General features: G+C 40.0%; 1 protein-coding gene across 5 annotated transcripts; it reads right to left on the minus strand.

Annotated features, from left to right (window-relative positions):
* Positions 1–8,672: 8,672 nt before the first annotated feature.
* MBD4 (methyl-CpG binding domain 4, DNA glycosylase) lies at positions 8,673–19,000 on the minus strand. Of its 5 annotated transcripts, XM_051982766.1 has the most exons (9): positions 18,530–18,990; positions 16,707–16,937; positions 15,205–16,046; positions 13,275–13,349; positions 13,069–13,203; positions 11,118–11,267; positions 10,543–10,646; positions 9,282–9,364; positions 8,903–8,988 (listed from the first exon to the last, which is right to left on the minus strand). In XM_051982766.1, exons 2-8 carry the CDS (start codon positions 16,904–16,906, stop codon positions 9,320–9,322), a joined length of 1,551 nt encoding a protein of 516 aa, XP_051838726.1. In that variant the 5' UTR covers positions 16,907–16,937; positions 18,530–18,990; the 3' UTR covers positions 8,903–8,988; positions 9,282–9,319. The 5 variants fall into 5 exon arrangements, 4 of the variants coding, with proteins under 4 accessions (XP_051838694.1, XP_051838704.1, XP_051838726.1 ...); XM_051982734.1 differs by lacking the exon at positions 9,282–9,364 and having other exon boundaries at positions 8,673–8,988; positions 18,530–18,986; XM_051982744.1 differs by lacking the exon at positions 9,282–9,364 and having other exon boundaries at positions 8,673–8,988; positions 17,659–18,986.
* Positions 19,001–19,045: the final 45 nt, after the last annotated feature.

Here is a 19,045-nt window from a genome sequence, read left to right on the forward strand (position 1 = left end):
CTAGAGAGAAGTTCCAGAAAAGAATCTAGGAAAATCTAGAAAAAATTTTCTGATTTGAGGCTCCAGAAAAGAATTTAGCAAAGAGTTTTTCTGGATTGAGGCTCTAGAAAAGAATCTAGAAAAGTTTTTGGATTGAGGCTGTAGAGAGATTTTTGGAAGAATCTAGAAAAGAGTTGTTTTGATTGAGGCTCTAGAAAAAAGTTTTTCCTAAAGAGAAAGCCTAGAAAAGAATCTAGAAAAGAGTAGTTTCTGGAGTGAAGTTCTAGAAAACTTTTTTCTAGAGAGAAGATCCAGAAAAGAATCAGGGGAAGAAAAGGCTTTTTGTGGATTGAGGCTTTAGAAAAATATTCTTGAAAAGAGTGTTTTTCTGGATTGAAATTCTAGAAAAGAGTGTTTTCTGGATTGAAGCTCGAGAAAATAATTTAGGAGTGAGTTTTTCTGGATGGAGGCTCTAGGAAAGAGTGTTTCTCCCCAAAAAAAGAGTCTAGAAAAATTGAAAATACAGAAAACAATCTAGGAAAGACTAAGGATCCAAAAAAGAATCTAGAAAACAGTTTTCTAAAGATGGGATCCAGGAAAGAATTTAGAAAGGGGGAATAATCTAGAAAAGATTGAGGAGATTGGCAGGATTATCTGTCTTAGATTACCTATCTCAGAATACATGCCTTTGTGTTCTAGATCATCTGGACTACAAGTCTTTGTATTCTTGATCATAAGGAGTAACTGTCCCAGACTATGCATCCTTGTGTTCTAGATCATCTGGATTACATGTCTTTTCAATTACATGTCCTGGATCACCTTCCTGGATTCCATGTCTTTTATTCTAGATTGCCCAGATCATGTCTTTGTGTTCTAGTTCATCCAGATTGTGTGTTTTTGCATTTTAGATCACCCAGATTACATGGCTTTGTGTCCTAGGATCACCTGTATTAAGTGTCTTCTGTGTGCTAGATCACTTAGATCAACTACTCCAGATCACATGGCTTTGTATTCTAGATCATCTGGACCAACCACCCCATTTTACATGTTTTGTGTTCTAGATCACCCATGTTGCATGTTTTTGTGTTCTTGATTGCTCAGATCAACCACCCCAGATCACCCGTCTGTGTTCTAGCTCACCCGACTGAGGTGCTTTTTTTGTTCTAGATTGCCCAGATTATATGGCTTTGTATTTTAGATCACTCAGATTGAGTGTCTCTGTGTTATAGTTCACCTGGACCCAAATCACCACAGATCACATGTCTCCCTGTTCTACATCACCTGATCCATGTGCCTTTGTGTTCTAGATCACTCATATTAAGTGCCTTTGTGTTCTAGATCACCCAGATTGCATGCCTTTGTATTCTAGAAGGCCCATTTCATGTGTCTTTATGTTCCAGATCACTCAGATAACTCAGATTAATTCACTTAAAAGTAATCATTTGTATGTCATAGCATCATCTCCTTGTCTTCAAGAATGAAGGATAAATGAACTGCACTGCTCAAGCACTTTCAATGGTTCCCCATTATTTATCAAATAATAATTACCAAAAGTAGGAGGGGAAGAGGATCAGAGAAGGTGGTCAGAGAAGGAGGTGGTCAGAGACAGAAGGAAGGGCACATTAAAGGAGGAGTTAGTCAAAAGAACAAAACTTTTGAGGAGAGACAGAGTAAAAGGATAGAAAAAGGAATAAATAGGGGTGTGGGAATAGTATGAAGGCAAATACAATTAGCAATAGTGACTCTAAAAACAAATTGAAACAAGTGTCTCTAATAAAGGCCTCAAACATATGGAGAACTAAATCAAATTTTTAAAAATAAGAGACATTCCTCAATTGATAAATCATAAAAATATATGAAATGGTTTCAGATGAAGCAATCAAAGCTGTCTATATCTATATGAAAAAACTAACTCACTATTGGTTGGAAAAATGCAAATTATTATTCTTTGTTTTTTTGGAAAGGCAACTGGGGTTAAATGATTTGCACAGGGTCAAACAGCAAGAAATGCAAAATAAAACAACTCTGACGTACTACTTTATCACTATTAGATTGGCTAATAGGACAAAAAAAAAAAAAGAGAAAATAACCAATATGGGAGGGTATGTGGGAAAAATGAGACATTAATTCACTGTTGGTGGAGTTGTGAACTGATCCAACCTAAGAAAGATGAGATGACAAAGGAATGTATTTTAGATGGAGGAGAGAAGAGGAATTGTTTATACAAATGAAGTGAGGTTAAGATGATGGGAACAGTGATTTTTGCTTGTGGCTCTCATTTAAAAAAAAAGTTAATATGTTATAAAATTGTATATAATAAACTGTATAATATTTTAAAATAAATATTCATTTTATTATATATTTTATACTTATTTATAAATACTTATATGTATATAAAATATTTATAAATCAATTCATATTTATTTATATTTATATTATGTAATGTATACTATAAATAAAATGATATTAACATAAATTATATATAATGTATTAAAATATTAAATTTATTCCAACCAAATATGTAAATATATTAAATTAATATAAATTTTTATGCTATAAAAATTATAGATTATAAATCTAACATTGACTAGGAAGAAAAACAATTCAACTTAGTAGCTATTTACAAATAATTTTTTAAAATATAAAACATCACACAACACCTTCGAGTTTTCCAATTTCTGATCAAGATTTTGTCCATTCTCATTCCCATCTCCATACTTATGATTGTGCTTATTATGAATTCTATTCCTTTATGTATGTGTGCTTTGTTGTTGTTTTTGTTTTACTTTATTTCATAAAAGGTTCATCAGAAGATGGTTTTTTATTTGAATTTGTCATAGTTATTTTCCCTACTAGACTGTAAACTCCTTGAGGGCAGGGGATTAAAGAACCCAACAAAAACTTTGTATTAGGACAGTAAGCTCCTTGAGGGAAGGGGATTAAAAAATCAACAAAAACTTTGTATAAGGACAACCTGCAAAATGGCTGTCCTTTATAAATATTTGTTGAATGTTGCTGAAGGAAGAAAAACTATATGGTCCTTTATCTGTCCATTACTAGAATACAAAGTGCCTGAGGATGATGTGAGGAATGAAATCAGACTGAATATTAAAAATAAAACTCTGGAGAGGCACACTGGGTCTTACTGATTTTGTGATATCGATTAATGTTACAAAGAAGTCTTTAAGGTTTTGATGTATAATAATAGAGCAGAGGCTTAATTTTCCCACATTGCCCCCTTCTTATGCAATAGCTCTGCCTTCACAGGATCCAAACAGACTTGGAGTCAACAGTCTAAATCTTGGCTCTCCTTCCTGCCTTGGTGACCTTCAGCAAGTCACCTTACCTCATTTTCCTTCTCTGTAAAATCAGATACTTGGACTAGCTGATCTCAAAGGGTACTTTTAATTGAAATAATTTAAGATTTCCCTTAGTTCTGCCAGGCTGTCTACCTTTCATTGCAAACTAGTCTAGTGATTGCCGGGGATCATCACCCATCTTGCAAACCATTCTCTGAGTGACAGGAACTTCAGCTCCCCAAGGGTAGCATGAAAGTCCAGAGAGTCTTCCAGAATGTATTCCCACCTGTAGGCTATCCGCCTTGCTCAGTCCTTGCGACTCTAAGAACTCAGTAACAGTGGATGTCTCCAGTATCTTAGAATTTTAGTTAGAAGGGCCCGTAGAAATAAGACAATGTGGCCCACCCCAGCTCTCTTTGTTTCAAATGAAGGGAAGAGATCAGAGGAGTTTGACTTCTTGTCCGAAGTCACACCGCGGTAAAGGCAGAACTAGAACCCAAGATTTCTGATTTCCAGGCCAGTGCTTTTCACACTGGCTCATCTGCCCAAGAATCGCGAGAGTCTCCTGCATGTGGAGTTTTATGTAACATCAGATCTGTGAGCAGGGCCATCGTGTTGGGATGGTGGATCATCAGGAGAATGGGTGACGCGGTGGAAAATAGAGGGAAACTGTATAAGTAATAAATTTGGGATCAGAGTTTGATGATTAATAAGTGAGTCTTTAACCTTAAAAGTGTCAAGCCCGAATGAGTGCTGGTACTTTTTTGCTCCTAGCTAGCTGTGGCAGCTTCGAGCAGTGTGTTGTAAAATTGGATGCCATGACTACAGTCCCGCAGCTTCGATTGTACAGAAGGGCAGCTTAGAACCTTGACGCGACCATTAATTCGGCACATCAATGTCAAGCACGCCACGGCTACTGCTACAGATCCCGACCTACCTTGGTTGTGCAAGCAGGGATACTGCTTCCGTCATCGGGAATCTAGAGATTCAGGACTTCTCTCGGCTCTCTCGTGCTTTAAGCTCTGGGAGGGAGAAGCCAGGATATCCTACGCCTTTCGCCACAAGGAAAGCAAAGGCTAGAACCAAAGAGATAATTCAATTCACTGCAATAGACATTTATGTTTAAACATTGATTATGGGCAGAGCGCTGGGTTAGGGCAGCGTTAAGCACTGCCGGGATACAGACTTCACGTAATAATAGTAACTTAGGTGCAGTAGTTAGAATATCGGGCTTGGAGTCCGGAAGATCTGACTTCAAATCCCCTGGGCAAGGCATTTGACACCTATTTGCTCCAGTTCCTCATCTGTAAAATGGGAACACTCTGGAGAAGGAAATGGCAAACACTCCACTATCTTTGCCAATAAAATAGCATCGGACACGACTGAACAACTGTATAATTTCCCTGTTCAGTTTCACTGAGAATTATATTTTGCTCCTAATTATCATGTGTTAACTTTTTGAATACATCTATCTGTATTTTATTTTCCCCTTAAGGAAGAACGTTATCTGTTTTTTGTATCCTTTATCTTATTTTTAGCACTATTATTAATGCCATTTTCAATACCCCCAAATCTGCTTTCTCTGGTTTGCAGAATCTCTGGTGGATATCGAGAGCCTAATTTTAAATGGTGCTCAGGTTATGCCCATAAGCGACTATTATTTCACTAGAGACCGCCCCCAAGAGATCTGAGCAAATATTCTAAGCAGAATTCTGAATTATTATGGCTCTAGTGTGAAAATGGATACTTAGATGTCCTTAGATCCTATATATAAAATATTAGAATACCATGCTGGGTAGCTGGGGAGATAAAGAGCTTCAGGAGAATAATAGAATCACAGGACTTTCAAATCTAGAGCACATATAATGGTGGAAATAAGTAAATCAATTAATTCATCCCATTCTTCTTTAAATGATAAAATACTGGACATCTCTATGAGGTGAGAATCAACTAATCAGACTAACACTAGATTTAGTGAAAATGTTCTTGACAACTGGAAACTGAGTGGATGCTCATCAGTTGGGAAATGGCTAAATAAGTTATGGTAAAGGAATGTTATGGAATAATATTGTTCTATAAGAAATGACCAGCAGGATGGTTTCAGAAAGGACTGGAGAGGACGTTAAGTGAAGTGAGTAGAACCAAGAGAAAATTGTACACAGTAATAACAAGATTATGTGATGGTCAACTCTGATAGATGGGACACTTTTCAACAATGAGGTGAGTCAAGCCAATTTCAATACTTTTTTTTTTTTTTAACACACATTGCTTTATGAATCATGTTGGAAGAGAAAAATCAGAGCAAAAGGGAAAAACCATGGGAGAGAGAAAAAAAAAACTGAAAGAAATGAACATAGCATGTGTTGATTTACATTGTCTCTATAGTTCTTTTTCTGTAAGCAGATGACTTTTTCTGTCCAAAGTCTACTGGGGTTGCTTTAGATCACTGACCCACTGAGAACCAAATCTTTCATAGTTGAACATTGATTGCACATTCTTGCTGTTATTGTGTATAATGTATTCCTGGTTCTGTTTGTTTTGCTTAGCATCAATTCATGCAAATCTTTCCAGACCTTTCTAAAAGCAGCCTGCTCATCATTTTTTTATATTTTAATAAATTCTATTACCTTCATATATTATAGCTTATTCAGCCATTTCCCAATTGATGGACATCCCACTCATTTTCCAATTCTTTGCTACCGCGAAAAGAGCTACTACAAACATTTTTGCACGTGTGGGTCCTTTTCCTTCCTTTATGATTTCCTTGGGACATAGACCTAGTAATGGCACTGCTGGATCAAAGAGTATACACAATTTTATCTCCTTTGGGCACAGTTCCAGATTGCTCTCCAGAAGGGTTGGGATCATTTCACAACTCCCAATTCCAAAAGACGTGCTGGAGAAAACTATCTGCATCCAGAAAGAGGACTGAGGACTGAATGTGGATTGCAATATAGTATTTTCACTTTTTTTGTTTGCTTTTTTTTCTTTCTTTCTTTTTTCTTTTTGATGTGATCTTTCTTGTGCAGCATGATAAATGTGGTACTATGTATAGAAGAACTGAACATGTTTAACATTAAAAAAAATTAGGTCAGATACAGATTTACTCTTTTATATATTTCCTTTAACAACAACAAAATACCCCAATGACTTCGATCAATCAATAAATATTTATACTACTACTAAAAATAAAAAAATAAAAAAAAAAAACAGAAAGAAATGAACATAGCATGTGTTGATTTATATTGTCTCCATAGTTCTTTTTCTGTAAGCAGATGACATTTTCTGTCCAAAGTCTTTTGGGATTGCTTTGGATCACTGAACCATCGAGAACCAAACCTTTCATAGTTGAACATTACACATTTTTGCTGTTATCGTGTACAATAAAGAAAAAGAAAAATGTTCTTGCATGAATTGAAGTAAAGTGTTTGACTGGGCTAAGGAAATTTTAGTCATGGCCTGTGGGGTATCTATCAAATAGAAGACCAGTTCAGAACTCAATTTATTATAGCATTTAAGACAGCAAACAGGTAGTCTTGCAAGGAATCTTTTGACTTGTGATAATTTCTCTGGACTATACACAGTCTTCTAGTAATTTCCCATGAGGATAACTTGGTGTGTGGTAACTATGGGCACCTCACTTGGGATACCTTCCTGTATTAAGTATCAACAGCACTTTAGAGATGTTCCCAAAGTCTTAGTGTGGATTAAAACTATTGCAGTTTAAAAATCAAGACTTTTGGGATGCTCTGAATATAGTATGGCATTTTCTTTTTGTCTTAAAAAATTATCCAACACACTTAACTGATAAATAAAACAGGCATTTTCACTAAAAAGAACCAAAAAGAGAGAGAGAGAGAGAGAGAGAGAGAGAGAGAGAGAGAGAGAGAGAGAGAGAGAGAGAGAGAGAGAGAGAGAGAGAGAGAGAATTGTCAATGAAACTACAAATTTCTGGGTTATACAGCTTGCTTTTCCTTTCAAGCATGTAATAAATTGAATATAAATCTTCCAAATCTGTGCTACTTGTATATATCTGTTCTCTTCAGTTCATTAAAATAAAAAGGTGCTTCAATGACTCAACCATCATACTCTTCCTGTTCCTTTCTCCAGTGTGATAGTCTTGTAAAAATTAGGTAAGGAAATTAGCTTTGACATTGAAGTAGCTTTTCCAAGAGGGAGTGACTTATTCTGGATTAATTCACACCAGGATTATTAGAAATAACGTCATGGAAGGACCCAAGTGTCTTTAGGACAGGGACCTGTCTTGTAATAACACAAGAAATACTTGTCTTTTCAGTGACTGTGCCCATGACTAAGTATGTGTAAGGGAAGATTAGCCATATTATCTGTGGAGGATGATGATCAAACATTGAAAAGGTAAGGTTAATTTTTTTTTCTTTTCAAACCATATGCATGGATACTTTTTCAACAATGACCGTTGCAAAAGAGGTACCAGAATACCAGGACTATCCCCCTCAGTCCTATTCATTGTCCTTCTTTCTCTCCCTCTCAGAACCTGCTCCTAGATCTAAAAGTTAATTACATTGGATCTCACAGTAAGAATCATCTAGAATAAAGATGTCAAGACATGAACACTGTTCCTAAAACTTTTAACAAAATAACAGGTGACATTACATTTTAAAATTAATATGCAGCTAAGGGAGCTTATGTTTGGATTAAAGGCCCCATCGTTGGGGGACCTTTTTGTTAGCACTTGGCCAGAACTTTTCCCACGTCAGGTCTCTAGGTTCCCACAGGATTAAAGTTCCTGCCTCTCCCTGATCTTTTCAGATCTGAGAAGACTCAGGGTGCAATAGAAGATCTTAAAAAAAAAAGACCAGAAAGGCAGGAAACTTGCTTATTTGAGACAGAACAGTCATTGTGGTGATATAACGTGAACATAAATAAGAATAATGACTTTGGGATATGGTTCACTCCCCAAGACTGCAGATTTTCTACCAATGGTCTTGGCATTCCGTATCTCCCCTATTAGTTCCCAATAAATTTCTGTTTACTGGGCATAGTTTTACTTATACTTCTTAGGATTTATTTCAAAGTAATTCACACTAAATTATATATGTACACATATACATATAAAAGACTGAAAGACATATATTGTTCCCTATTTCCAGGATATTTGAATTACAACAGGAATTAAGGTTCTATCATGCTAGAATTCTAGTTTTAGTCAGCTTATACAGAAAGTTTTCTGATTATCTTTCTTACTTTCTTTTTGTCTTAAAAATAGGAAGCTTTTAGCTCTGAAATCACACAATCAGGAGACATATAAATCTTGGGATCCTTTTCCAGGTCTAGATCTTATGCAACTTATTTACTATGTAAAACCAGGCCTGGCATTACTTTTCTTGAGAAAAAAAATTCCTTACAAAAAGCTGAATTTGATCACTTTATTTAAAAAAGTATCAAAGCATTTTTCCAGCACATTTGGTTACAAATGCCTTGAAGAGCATAGCTACTATTTAATACAATTTGTGTAGTCCGGTCCCATCCATGTTATCAATGATTTAAATCGGTACAGGCTGAGAGTGTGCTGAGCACTTGTGATGACTCCATGTTCCTCAAAAATCAAGGTCTGATGCAATCAGAAATCTATTTAAAAAGTCAAGTCTTTTCAACTAAGACTTAGTTTTTCATGATTTTCCCAGAGCCAATCATGATATTTATTTAACTTGTGGTCTTCAGGATGGACCTGGAAGAAAACAAATGAGAAAAAAGATAAGCAGAAGGAGAAACAACTCTAAGCTGTTCATTTCTATTGAAATAAGTCTTAAAACGCGCGTTTTAAGCAGAATCATTCCAATCAGTCATCGGTGTCTTGCCCACGGTCCACTTGTAGTTGCACAATGAGAGTTTATCTAATAGGTTTAATAACTCTGAATGGCAATGTAAGAGAGTGACAACAGTGCTAGATAGGAGTCAGAGCCTGGGTTCAAATCCTGCTTCTGCTGCTTACTACCTAAATGAATACAGAATGAAACTCACCTGAGCCATTTTCTTCATCTGTAAAATGAGGGTGAACATTAAACTACTACTGGGGGACAAGGGGAAGCAGGACGGTCTCGAGGCTGAGGAAAGTATAAAAAGGAGCCATTTACTAAGACCTCACTATTTTATAGACAAAAAAGGAGGATATGAACTGGATTACAGGCCTCAGGTGGGTCCATAGCTATACAAACAACTAAACTGAAGAAACCCTCTTAATCCAGAGGGGGACTTCGACTGAGTCTGTCTTTTCAACAACGATGAGCTAATTATCTTTACAGGTGAGAATCACCTGGAAAGTAAAATTTATACATGCAATGACAGAACTGAGATCCAAAAGGATCCCCAAGGTGAGAGAGAAAACCCCAAATCTAACAAATGCTAATCTATTAAAGCTCACAGTGGCACTAGGATTTTGGGGTCAGCCCATTTAATAGCAGTGAAAAACCTTGGCAGGGACATCTTCATTTTAGAAAAAGCCAAGTAGAGGATGTTGGGAATACGGTGGCAGCTCACAAGACAAAGTCTTAGGGGGTTTGTTGCCTGAGACATCATGCTTTTGTTGTCCCGCCCAAATGAGAAACGGATGCCACGTTAGGCTGCATTACTTGAAGTGCAGGGTGCTCTCTGCAGTGTTGTGCTCTATTACATGAGCTATGATGACAAATGTCCTGAGGAGGGGGACCAGGACAGTGAAGGGACTTAAAACTATTATATCAGGAAACAAAGGGACCCAGGGAGATTTTATTTGGAGGCAAAATAATTTAGACAGAATACTACCCCTTAAATAATCAAAGGGCTTGTGTAGAGGAGGAACCGGATGGATTCTGTGAGACCCTCATAATAAAAACAGGCCTCCTTGAGAGGGAAGACCCCCGACCTGCTGCTGCTGGGAGTGCCAGAGCAGAGCAGGTTCACCTGGGGAGAGGGTGTTACCTCCAGATGGGCTCCTGTTTCACAATGGGACAGCATTCCTCAGAACAACCCTCAGGCCGATGAGGATGACCACATGCTTGTTGGTGAAGAAGCAGAGGCAGTAAGAGGGAAACCATCCAGCCAGCCCCTGCTGGGCTCTCCCCGCTTCCTGCCCATCTTCAGGACCGCATGGCCTTTTAAGCCCGAGTCAGGAGGCGCTGTGACACGGACGGGCTGGAGCTCGGATGCTGCCCAGGGATGACAGAGCCCATCCCCCAGCTGAAGCCCCCGACGGGGGCTGAAGCAAGTGGCGCTTCCTGAGGCTGTGGCTATGGAAGTTCCTCACCTGTTTCCACTCGTTGACACAAAAAATTCTGTAGGAGTCATTGCCGTATTTTCCAATTCCGTGCAGCTCGATTGGGTACTTCCACTGCTTGGTCAGATATTCATCTAGAGGAAAGACTCAGGAGATGAGCAGGTTTCATCAGCCCCAAGATGGAACACACCAGTCCAGGAAGTCCTCCCCAAAACCCTAGTACTCCTCCACTCACTCACTGCCCTCGGTTACCTCCTGAGAAGAGGTCAGGCTCTCCCTTGGTTTCTACGACACCTCTCTGGTGTTTCAAGGGGCTGTGAGCGGCACAGTGCACACAGCTCCAGACCCTAGCTCAAACGGGGGTCAGTGAGCACTTAGTAAGGCTCCGCCCTTTGACAGGCCAATTGGAGGAGGGCAAAACAGTGTCAAGAGGCAAGTTCCCTGGAGGACAGGTCTTAAGATGCTTGACCTAAGGTTAATCTGAGGCTCAGAAGAGAGCCAGCCTGCACTAGATGACCGCGTCCCTTTAACAGGTATAACAGGGGCATGCCTTCTGGCTTTCTCTGAAGATTAAACACTTTCACATTCATCTGTAAGGAAAGTACCTGAGAATTTGATGATGGTTTTGGCTCTGAGATCATAGAGCCCGAGAGGCTTGAGCAACTCGGACACTTCCTTCCAGTCTGCAGCTCTCGCCACCTCGGCCGAAGGGTACTTCTCCAGAAACTCCCAGAGCACAGGTATTGCCATCTTGCCTAGGAAGATACAGTAGCTGGTGAATACCGTCACTCAAAACGGGGGGTGTCTTGCTCACTTGACTTTTCTGTCTGTTCATTTCTTGTGCAGAGATTATGAAGTTCAAAGAGATTTAGTTTAAGAGTTGGAAAAAAAGATTTTCTGGGGTTGAACCTTTTTGCTCCTGGGCAGGGTTTTTACTGATGATACCCAGGTGATTGGGCCAAAATTAGCTTTCTCTGCTAGGGGAAGCTGCCTCTACTAGTCATTCCTGAAACCAGAAAATATCTATACTAGACAACCAATACTTACTGACAAAGAACTTGAAATACATAGAAATGATTAGTCAGGGGTTCTATGTGATGTTGAAGGTAACATCCCATTCAAGTAACAAAATAAAATCACAGTTAACCACCCCTTCCCCCAAATAAAACAAAACAAAGTGGAAATAGCAAATGATATTGGGAAATTTTTGGAAAGAAATATGCACAAATGAGATGTGGGACTTGCAGCAGGCCTGTCAAGTGAGTGACCACAACTCAAGTCAGTTCCCTCGATTACAAAAAGAATAACAAATGCAGCAAATAAAATTAGAGATTAAAAACAAAAAGGAGGGAAAAGGACAGAAACTGTTTATTAGTTCAACAGTTTTCTTATTTTCAATTTTATTAATCTCCCCTTTTATTTTCAGAATTTCTAATTTGGTATTTAATTAGAGGTTTTTAATTTGTTCTTTTTCTAGTTTTTCTACCCTGGGAAGGCTCTTTCCAGGGAGGCCAATGAAAGAAGGAGGATATTTGTAGTAATATATTCTGTCATAATGAAGAACTGAAAATAAAGTAAATGCCCATTGACTGGGAAACAGCTCCACAAGCTGTGGAACCTGAATGCAGTAGAATATTACTGACATCTGATGACTGTGAAGAAGCACGGCACAAAGTATCAATGGATGCAAAGTGGGTAGAACGAAGAAAACGACATACACAAGGACTACAACTATGTTTGCGGAAACAAATAATCTGAAACTGATCGCAGTGAAACCGTAATGACTACGCTTGCTCCCAAGGGAGAAAGAGGAGGAAGCAGGCTCCGGCTTCTCTGCAGTACGTTGTCTATAATGTCAGACTTTTTAAGGTGTGTCTTACTAACCTTTCTAATCACTAAGCACTGCAGATACAAAGGGAAAAGATGCTGACACAGTTCTGTTCTTTCAGGAGCTTGGATTCTGACTGGGGAGAAGACACATAGATGGGCAAATTCAGGATTCAGTGGCAGACCAGATGACTGGAAATAAGACTGTCCATGGAATTCAAGATGAAGAACATCAGAAGTGACGCTAGAGGAAAGATCTCACTGAAGCCTTTCTATAAATAATGACTCTGAGAGAAAGAAAAAATGAAAGATGGAAGAACAAGCAATAGAAAAGAATGTTTTAGAAATGTGAAACTTGAAGAGCCTTGACTCTATAAAGCAAAGCAACAGATGACAGAGTTGGGGATACAAGCTGAAAAGAAAAATATGAAGAAACTGTTTGAATGGATGATGTTAGACTATTACAGTTCCATTAACGACTAAAGCCTAGTAGGTTTTCTACAGAAGTAGGAAGGTAATTTGGTGAAAAAGGAATAAGGTATTTTCACCCACAATTTGGAAAAAGGAAAGAGGGACCTTGGATACCTTCTGGTTCAAACCCCTCATTCTAAGCATCAGGAAACTGAGGCTCTGAGAGACAATTTGCTTCCCCCAAGATGACATTTGGTTAGTGGGCTAAGCCAAGCTTAGAAACCAGCAAAATGTAGTTTGAACATTAGTCTCACTTACCTGAAGTCCTATTGAGAAATATAGTAGCAATGAGGAGCTTCCATGGGTCATGAAAGAGTGTTTCCTGGACAAGATTAAAAGGGGATCGAGGAGGGGTCCACTTTTTAAACAGTTTCCGTCGAGGTGGACTAAGGGCTAAACAAATACATCATGTCAATGTTAGATACTCAAAGTGGCTTTAGAATCCAACTGCTATATTTCCATACCTTCTTGGTTATATTTGTTGGAGAAATACTGGCTGGTTTTCCTTCTCTCCACTTGTGGTCGCTGGATGATGTTTTCTGGAAAGAGAATTAACAATGGATAGAGTGGAGGAACTGGAGTCAGGAAGAGCTCAGACACTTAGCATGTGATCTTGGTCTTAACTTCTATCTGCCTTAGTTTCCTCAACTATTAAATGGGGACAATAATAACATCATTTCCCATAAAGGGTTGTTGGGAGGATCAAATGAGATAACATCCATAAAAATTACTGCAAAACATTCTATAAACACTAGCTTTTAGTATTGTTATTTGGGAAATTCATGATTGAAATAAACATTATAGGAGCAGAAACAATAAAAAAGTGAGGGAAAGTGCTCAAAGCTTAATGACACAAGGGGCTACAGACACTAATGATGACTTAAACTATCATCCAGGAATAGCAGCCTGTATGGCTGTGGAGACTGAGCAAACCTTGTTGTCCTGAAAGGTTTAAATGCTGAAGAAATTGACCCCGAGGGAGGGGGCCAGCAATCAGAGTATCTGGGCAGGCCTCTTAGTCCCTGGAATTGAACTGGTCACTTTTACAGTGTTATCAAAACTCCCCAGAGAAGTTTCTATAGCCCTCATACCTTACCTAACTCTCTACTTAATATGAGTAACAGTTGACAGTTATAGGGTACTTTAAATAAGGTGAAGCAACTCATATTATCTCATTCTGATACTCATTCCTGGAGGGCTGTGAGGTTGACACCATGGACTTCAAGCTCACTAATCTTTCCATTAAGCTCTCTTTACTATTGCAGCCAAAGCCTTTCATGGGAGTTTAGCTCCTAGTGGTAGATAACACTCCCACTTGCAGAGCATGGTAACATGTTCTAGTTTTATCTCAGAATCTCAGAGCCGGAGAAAGCCAGAGTCCTTTCTAGATCTGTTCTACAAACCTCCTGCCCTGTGATTCAGTTTATGAGGGCTGCTGGGGCTTCTGTTCAACCTACTGGCACAGTTGTGGAGAACCTGGGTCCCCTCCACCACCACAATGGGTATAGGTCTGTAGAGGGTAATGAGGTATCCACTAACATCCCAATGAATATGTAAATTATTACAGAGCTGTTTAAAAGGAGTCACTTTTTAGGGATGATTGCAGAATCCATTTTCTACTGAAGCATCATAATAGTAAAAACACTGTTAAATTCTGGTCTCCATATTAAAACTAGACTGCAATTTAGAGATGACCCACATGATGATAGTCGTGAAGTATTTAATGGAATATTTTAGAGCAGTTATATAAGCAGAAGTTAAAGAAAAAAATTTTGCATGATCTATAATATACAAATAATTTGTGGACACAACATAATATACACTGAGGTACGAAGAATGTCAGAGAAGGAAGTGATTTCTACTCTTTACTGGTTCATATAGAATGAAATAAAGCACACCCAAATCCTAGCCCAGGGGGTTTGCTAAATATGTGGGAGATGGAGAGGAGTGACAGTTTAACTCCCTGGTGGTTAACCCTGCAACCCTCAGAGAATGAAGCACAGCCGCTTAAGAATTCCCAGGAGTCACTGGGATAGGGGAGGTAGAAAGGGTTACCTGCTTAGAGATCCTCCAGGGAAAGATTAATATTAATATGAATATAACAGGCAGCATTTGTCTGAGGCTGTGTTTTTTCAGACTGCCAAAATGAAAATCCTGTCACAATAAGTTATAATCTGTAAGTATTTTGAAATTACATTTACAAAAAATAAGAAAAAATTCACAAAATAATATTTGACTCAATGGGGACCTATGGTACAGAATGCTTTTGAATTTTCTCTCTCTAGATTCTTAAGTTTTAAACAATGTCTATGCAAGATCTACAGAATTCTGTAATGGTAAACCTTAACAGCTCCCCTGAGGAAATTTCAGCAGTTCTCAAAAATACAAGTATACCTTGAAATGTCGGCACAAAAGTCAAATCTTTTTCATCCTGGGAGCTGCTACTGTCTATTTCAGAATTACATTTTAAAATGTCAACATGCAAATGTTCCTTTTTTTCTCCAGTTTCTATAAAGGTCTTTTCAGATCCTCCAGAAGTACGCCCACTCTTTTCTTTATATTCTGAAACTTCACTGGCACCTAATGCATTTTCTGTACAAGTTCCATGTGCAGTATGCATCTGGGCATGTGAGCTTGAAGCAAATATTTTATTTATCAGTTCTTTTTCTTCTTCCTTTGTCACTTTTATATTCATGTTACTCATTCTGTCATCAGAACAGCAAAAGGGTCTCTCAAAGTGCTTGTCTTGTGCAATGGAAATAGCTCCTTTACCAGATGCTGCCCTTTTCTGTCTTTGAATGCAGCCAGAATGACCTTTCCTGGCCCTTTTCTTAGCCTCCTTCATGCAACTCCCTTTTGTAGTTGTTGCCTTTCCTGTGGGCGTTTTCAGATTCTGAGAGTCACTGACATCAGCACCCTTCTGGAGCCTTGGCTTGGAAGTGAAGCGAGACAGTTCACTATTCTGGTCCTGCACCTGTGAAACCTTACATGGGAGAGGAAGCACATCTTTTGCTTTCCTGTGAGACGTCCTCAGCTTTTGTTTTGGGATCAGGCAGCTTTGCTCCCCCTGGAACTGGGCTGCCAAAGCTTCCTTACTGGCACGTGGGAGTCCTGAAGGAGTGTCACTCTTGGGAGGGGCCCGGAAGTCAAAATCTTCTAGCTTAAGAGAAGTCTCTCCACTTTTGTGAAGGTAACATGCAAGTAAACTTTTGGATCTAAACTTCACTCCCTCAGGACTAGAAAAAGAAATAAGAGAACTGATTCACTGATGAATAGGAGCAAGTTAAAAAGAGAAACAAGTTTGAGAAAGTTAATCAAGAATTTCCATTCTAAGACCTGTAAAAGGCATTGAGCTTTTATTGTTGAAAATGCCTGAACTTTGATTTTTGAGTGTTCCCATCTAAACTGTGAGGTGGGGAAAAGGGAATAATCATTTATATATAGCTCCTATTGTGTGTACTAAGTGCTTTATAAATACTATCTCATTTTGATCCTCACAACAACCTTTGTAGGTAGGTGTTATGAACTCCATTTTATAGTTGAAGAAACTGAGGCAGACAGAGACTAAGTGATTTGCCCAGGGACACAATGCTAGTACTTAAGTGTTTCAGGCAGGATTTGAACTTGAATCTTCCTGATTCATACTCTGTCCCACAGTGCCTCTAAGCTGTCTCAGATGATTTCAAAGATCTCAAAGCATTTTATAATACAATAATGTAGGTCTAACTTTTGCCTTGCATTGTAGGTGGAAAAAAAAAAAAAAAAAAAGGAGAAAGCTATATTAGACTACAAAATTCCTGTTCCTGTTTTTATCACCTGCCTGGGCACATCACATAGTTGGTGTTAAATAAATGTTTGCTGAATGACTTATGAGATATCTTACCTATTTTATTTACCTGATAAAATAAACATCATATTTTCCAGCAGTTTTTCCAGATAATCTTTGCTTGACAATCCTTTCCCATCCACAAGGAACAGACTTAGAATGCTCCATGGTAGTGCCACCATCACAGTGAATGTTGGCATTAGGTTCCTGTAACTGGGGAGTTATTTCTTCTCTTTTTTCTGTCACTAACTTTCTTTCATCATCTCCCATTTTTTCAACTCCTGGAAATTCAACTTCCTCACTGAAAGAGAAATGATAAATTACTGGGCTTGCTCATTCAATCAGGAACACAAATCAGTGATTATTTGGATAAAATGAGATAAGGACTTATCTATATTGGGAAAGTCATCTATGTGAGTTGAAATCTATTCTCAGAGACTTACCAGCTGTGTGACCCTGGTGGCAAAGTCACTTAACCCTGTTTGCCTCAGTTTCCTCATCTGTAAAATGAACTGGAGAAGGACATGGCAAGCTGCTTTAGCATCTTTGAAAAATTAAAAAAAAAAAAATCCCAAAAAGGGTCAGGAAGAATTAGTCATGACTGAAAACTGAAAAATAATGTTGTGTGGAGAGGGACGGACTTCAGGTCTCCAATCTAAATAACAGGCACTGCAAATAGCATTATGATGCCTCAAACTTTTGTTTGGTTTTGTTGGCCAAAGAACACTAAAATTGTGATTAAATTTTATACAAATTTAAGAAGGCTTTGTAGGTAACTACTTGCCAATTCCTAAAGGAGAGAATCATAGAGTAGTGGAAATGGAAGGCACCTTTGGGAGGTCTTTAGTTCACTGTACAGAGAAGAGGCTGAAATAAACCGACCTGCCTAGGACCGCACAGCTGGTGACCGGCAGAGCCAAGTCCTGCTTCTTTCCCTTACAAGGAGCTTTGCCAAGGTTTTACAGCGGCTCTTTAAGCCAACCTGACTGGAAATCTTTGCAGCGAGGAATGACATCACGTACCTTTTCGCAGCTGGACAGGACCGCAATTCAGTTGCAGATTAATAAGCAAGACCGCCAGCCCTGCGATGCTTCTCCCTTACAGTCTACCTCTAAAGTTCCCTGCAGGGCACCACTCTTGCCTGCTGGCACGCAAGAGTGCTCCTCACCGAACAAAAAATTGAAAATGCAACGGCTCGGGTTGTTCAAGTGAAAAAAACAGAACTGGGCAGAGCCCAGTCCCAGCTTCGCGACCCTGAGTCCCTCTCACGTCTCCAGACGATTGCATCTGAACCAACCTCCACAGAACCCGAGGGGCTGTGACTCTGGACAAAGCTGGGCCCGCTCCCACTATTTGTGACTCCTTCCTAATGAACTAGCTTGTAATCAGATGGTGCCCAGATAATTACAGACACGCAGGCCAGCCCTGAGACGTGCGGATGAGACTGCACCAGTAGTTCGAACAAGCCACTCAGTGGCCCAGCCCAAGCCCTCGTGGGTCTTTCCTCGCCGGCTCCCCAGATTCCTCCGCTGGAGCTCACAGCGCCCGTAACATCGTCCTTTCCCTGCTTCAGACCGGTTAAGAGGCAGTGCCCAGACCTGGACACCTGGCCAAGTGCGAAGGTGGCCGGACTGGACGGAAGGGGAGGGTCGGATCGAGTGCCCGTGGGGTCGGGCTCTTAGACGAGCTCAGGGGAAGGTGGCCGAAGAGGGACGCGAGCCCTGCCGCCAGCCCGCCCAGAAGTTGGTCCGTCCCCTTGGCTGGGCTGAAAAGTGGAGGAGGAACCGGGGGAAAAGGGGAGCAAAAAGAGGAAGCTCTACGCGGGGTCGAGCGGAAATTGGGGCCGAGCCGCTTAGGCGGAGGGGGCGGGACGGGGTGGGCTTGAAACCGTACCTCCGCCTCCAGCTGAGAAGCCCGAGCTGAGGAGTAGGAGAATTTGTTTCAAATCATGATCTCTCTCTTCCCGGGGCTCCTGGGCGGCGCCATCTTAAACGGAACTGCCCGTCACATGATTCGTGGAGTCCGCTTCCCATCTCCCGCCAATTACTGCGCAAGCGCAAGCGGCCCCCGGGTTTTTAGTCCGGAGCCCCCATATGTGCAATTTTGTGCCGTGACGGTCTCTCCTAACTCCTTCATACGCGCAGTGAATTCACCACATGGGGAACGCTCTCCGTGTGCGTATGTGCGTGTCTGGGTCTTTGCCTGTGTACGTAGGTGTGAACGTAGAGATGGATTTTTTCATCTTCGCCCGACAGTTCCGTAAACTTCCTCCTCTGAGTTTCTCCGCTCTCTCCCGATAGTTCCATACACATGCGCAAAGCAGCAAGCTCCTTATCCCGCAGGCGCACTCGGAATTTCGGCGTAGTCCTCGGCTACGTAGCGGGAGGAATACATGGCGCATGTGCGTTG

Source organism: Antechinus flavipes, chromosome 1 (assembly GCF_016432865.1).
Source record: "Antechinus flavipes isolate AdamAnt ecotype Samford, QLD, Australia chromosome 1, AdamAnt_v2, whole genome shotgun sequence".
NCBI lineage: Eukaryota > Metazoa > Chordata > Mammalia > Dasyuromorphia > Dasyuridae > Antechinus > Antechinus flavipes.

Excerpts from the sequence above, each read along its gene's own strand:
- MBD4 (XM_051982734.1), bottom strand. The coding sequence starts at position 16,906 with ATGGGAGATGATGAAAGAAAGTTAGTGACAGAAAAAAGAGAAGAAATA. Across the intron at positions 11,268-13,068 it reads ATTTCTCAATAGGACTTCAG|GCAAGATGGCAATACCTGTG; the intron begins GTAAGTGAGACT and ends GTATCTTCCTAG. Across the intron at positions 10,647-11,117 it reads AACCATCATCAAATTCTCAG|ATGAATATCTGACCAAGCAG; the intron begins GTACTTTCCTTA and ends TCTTTCCTCTAG.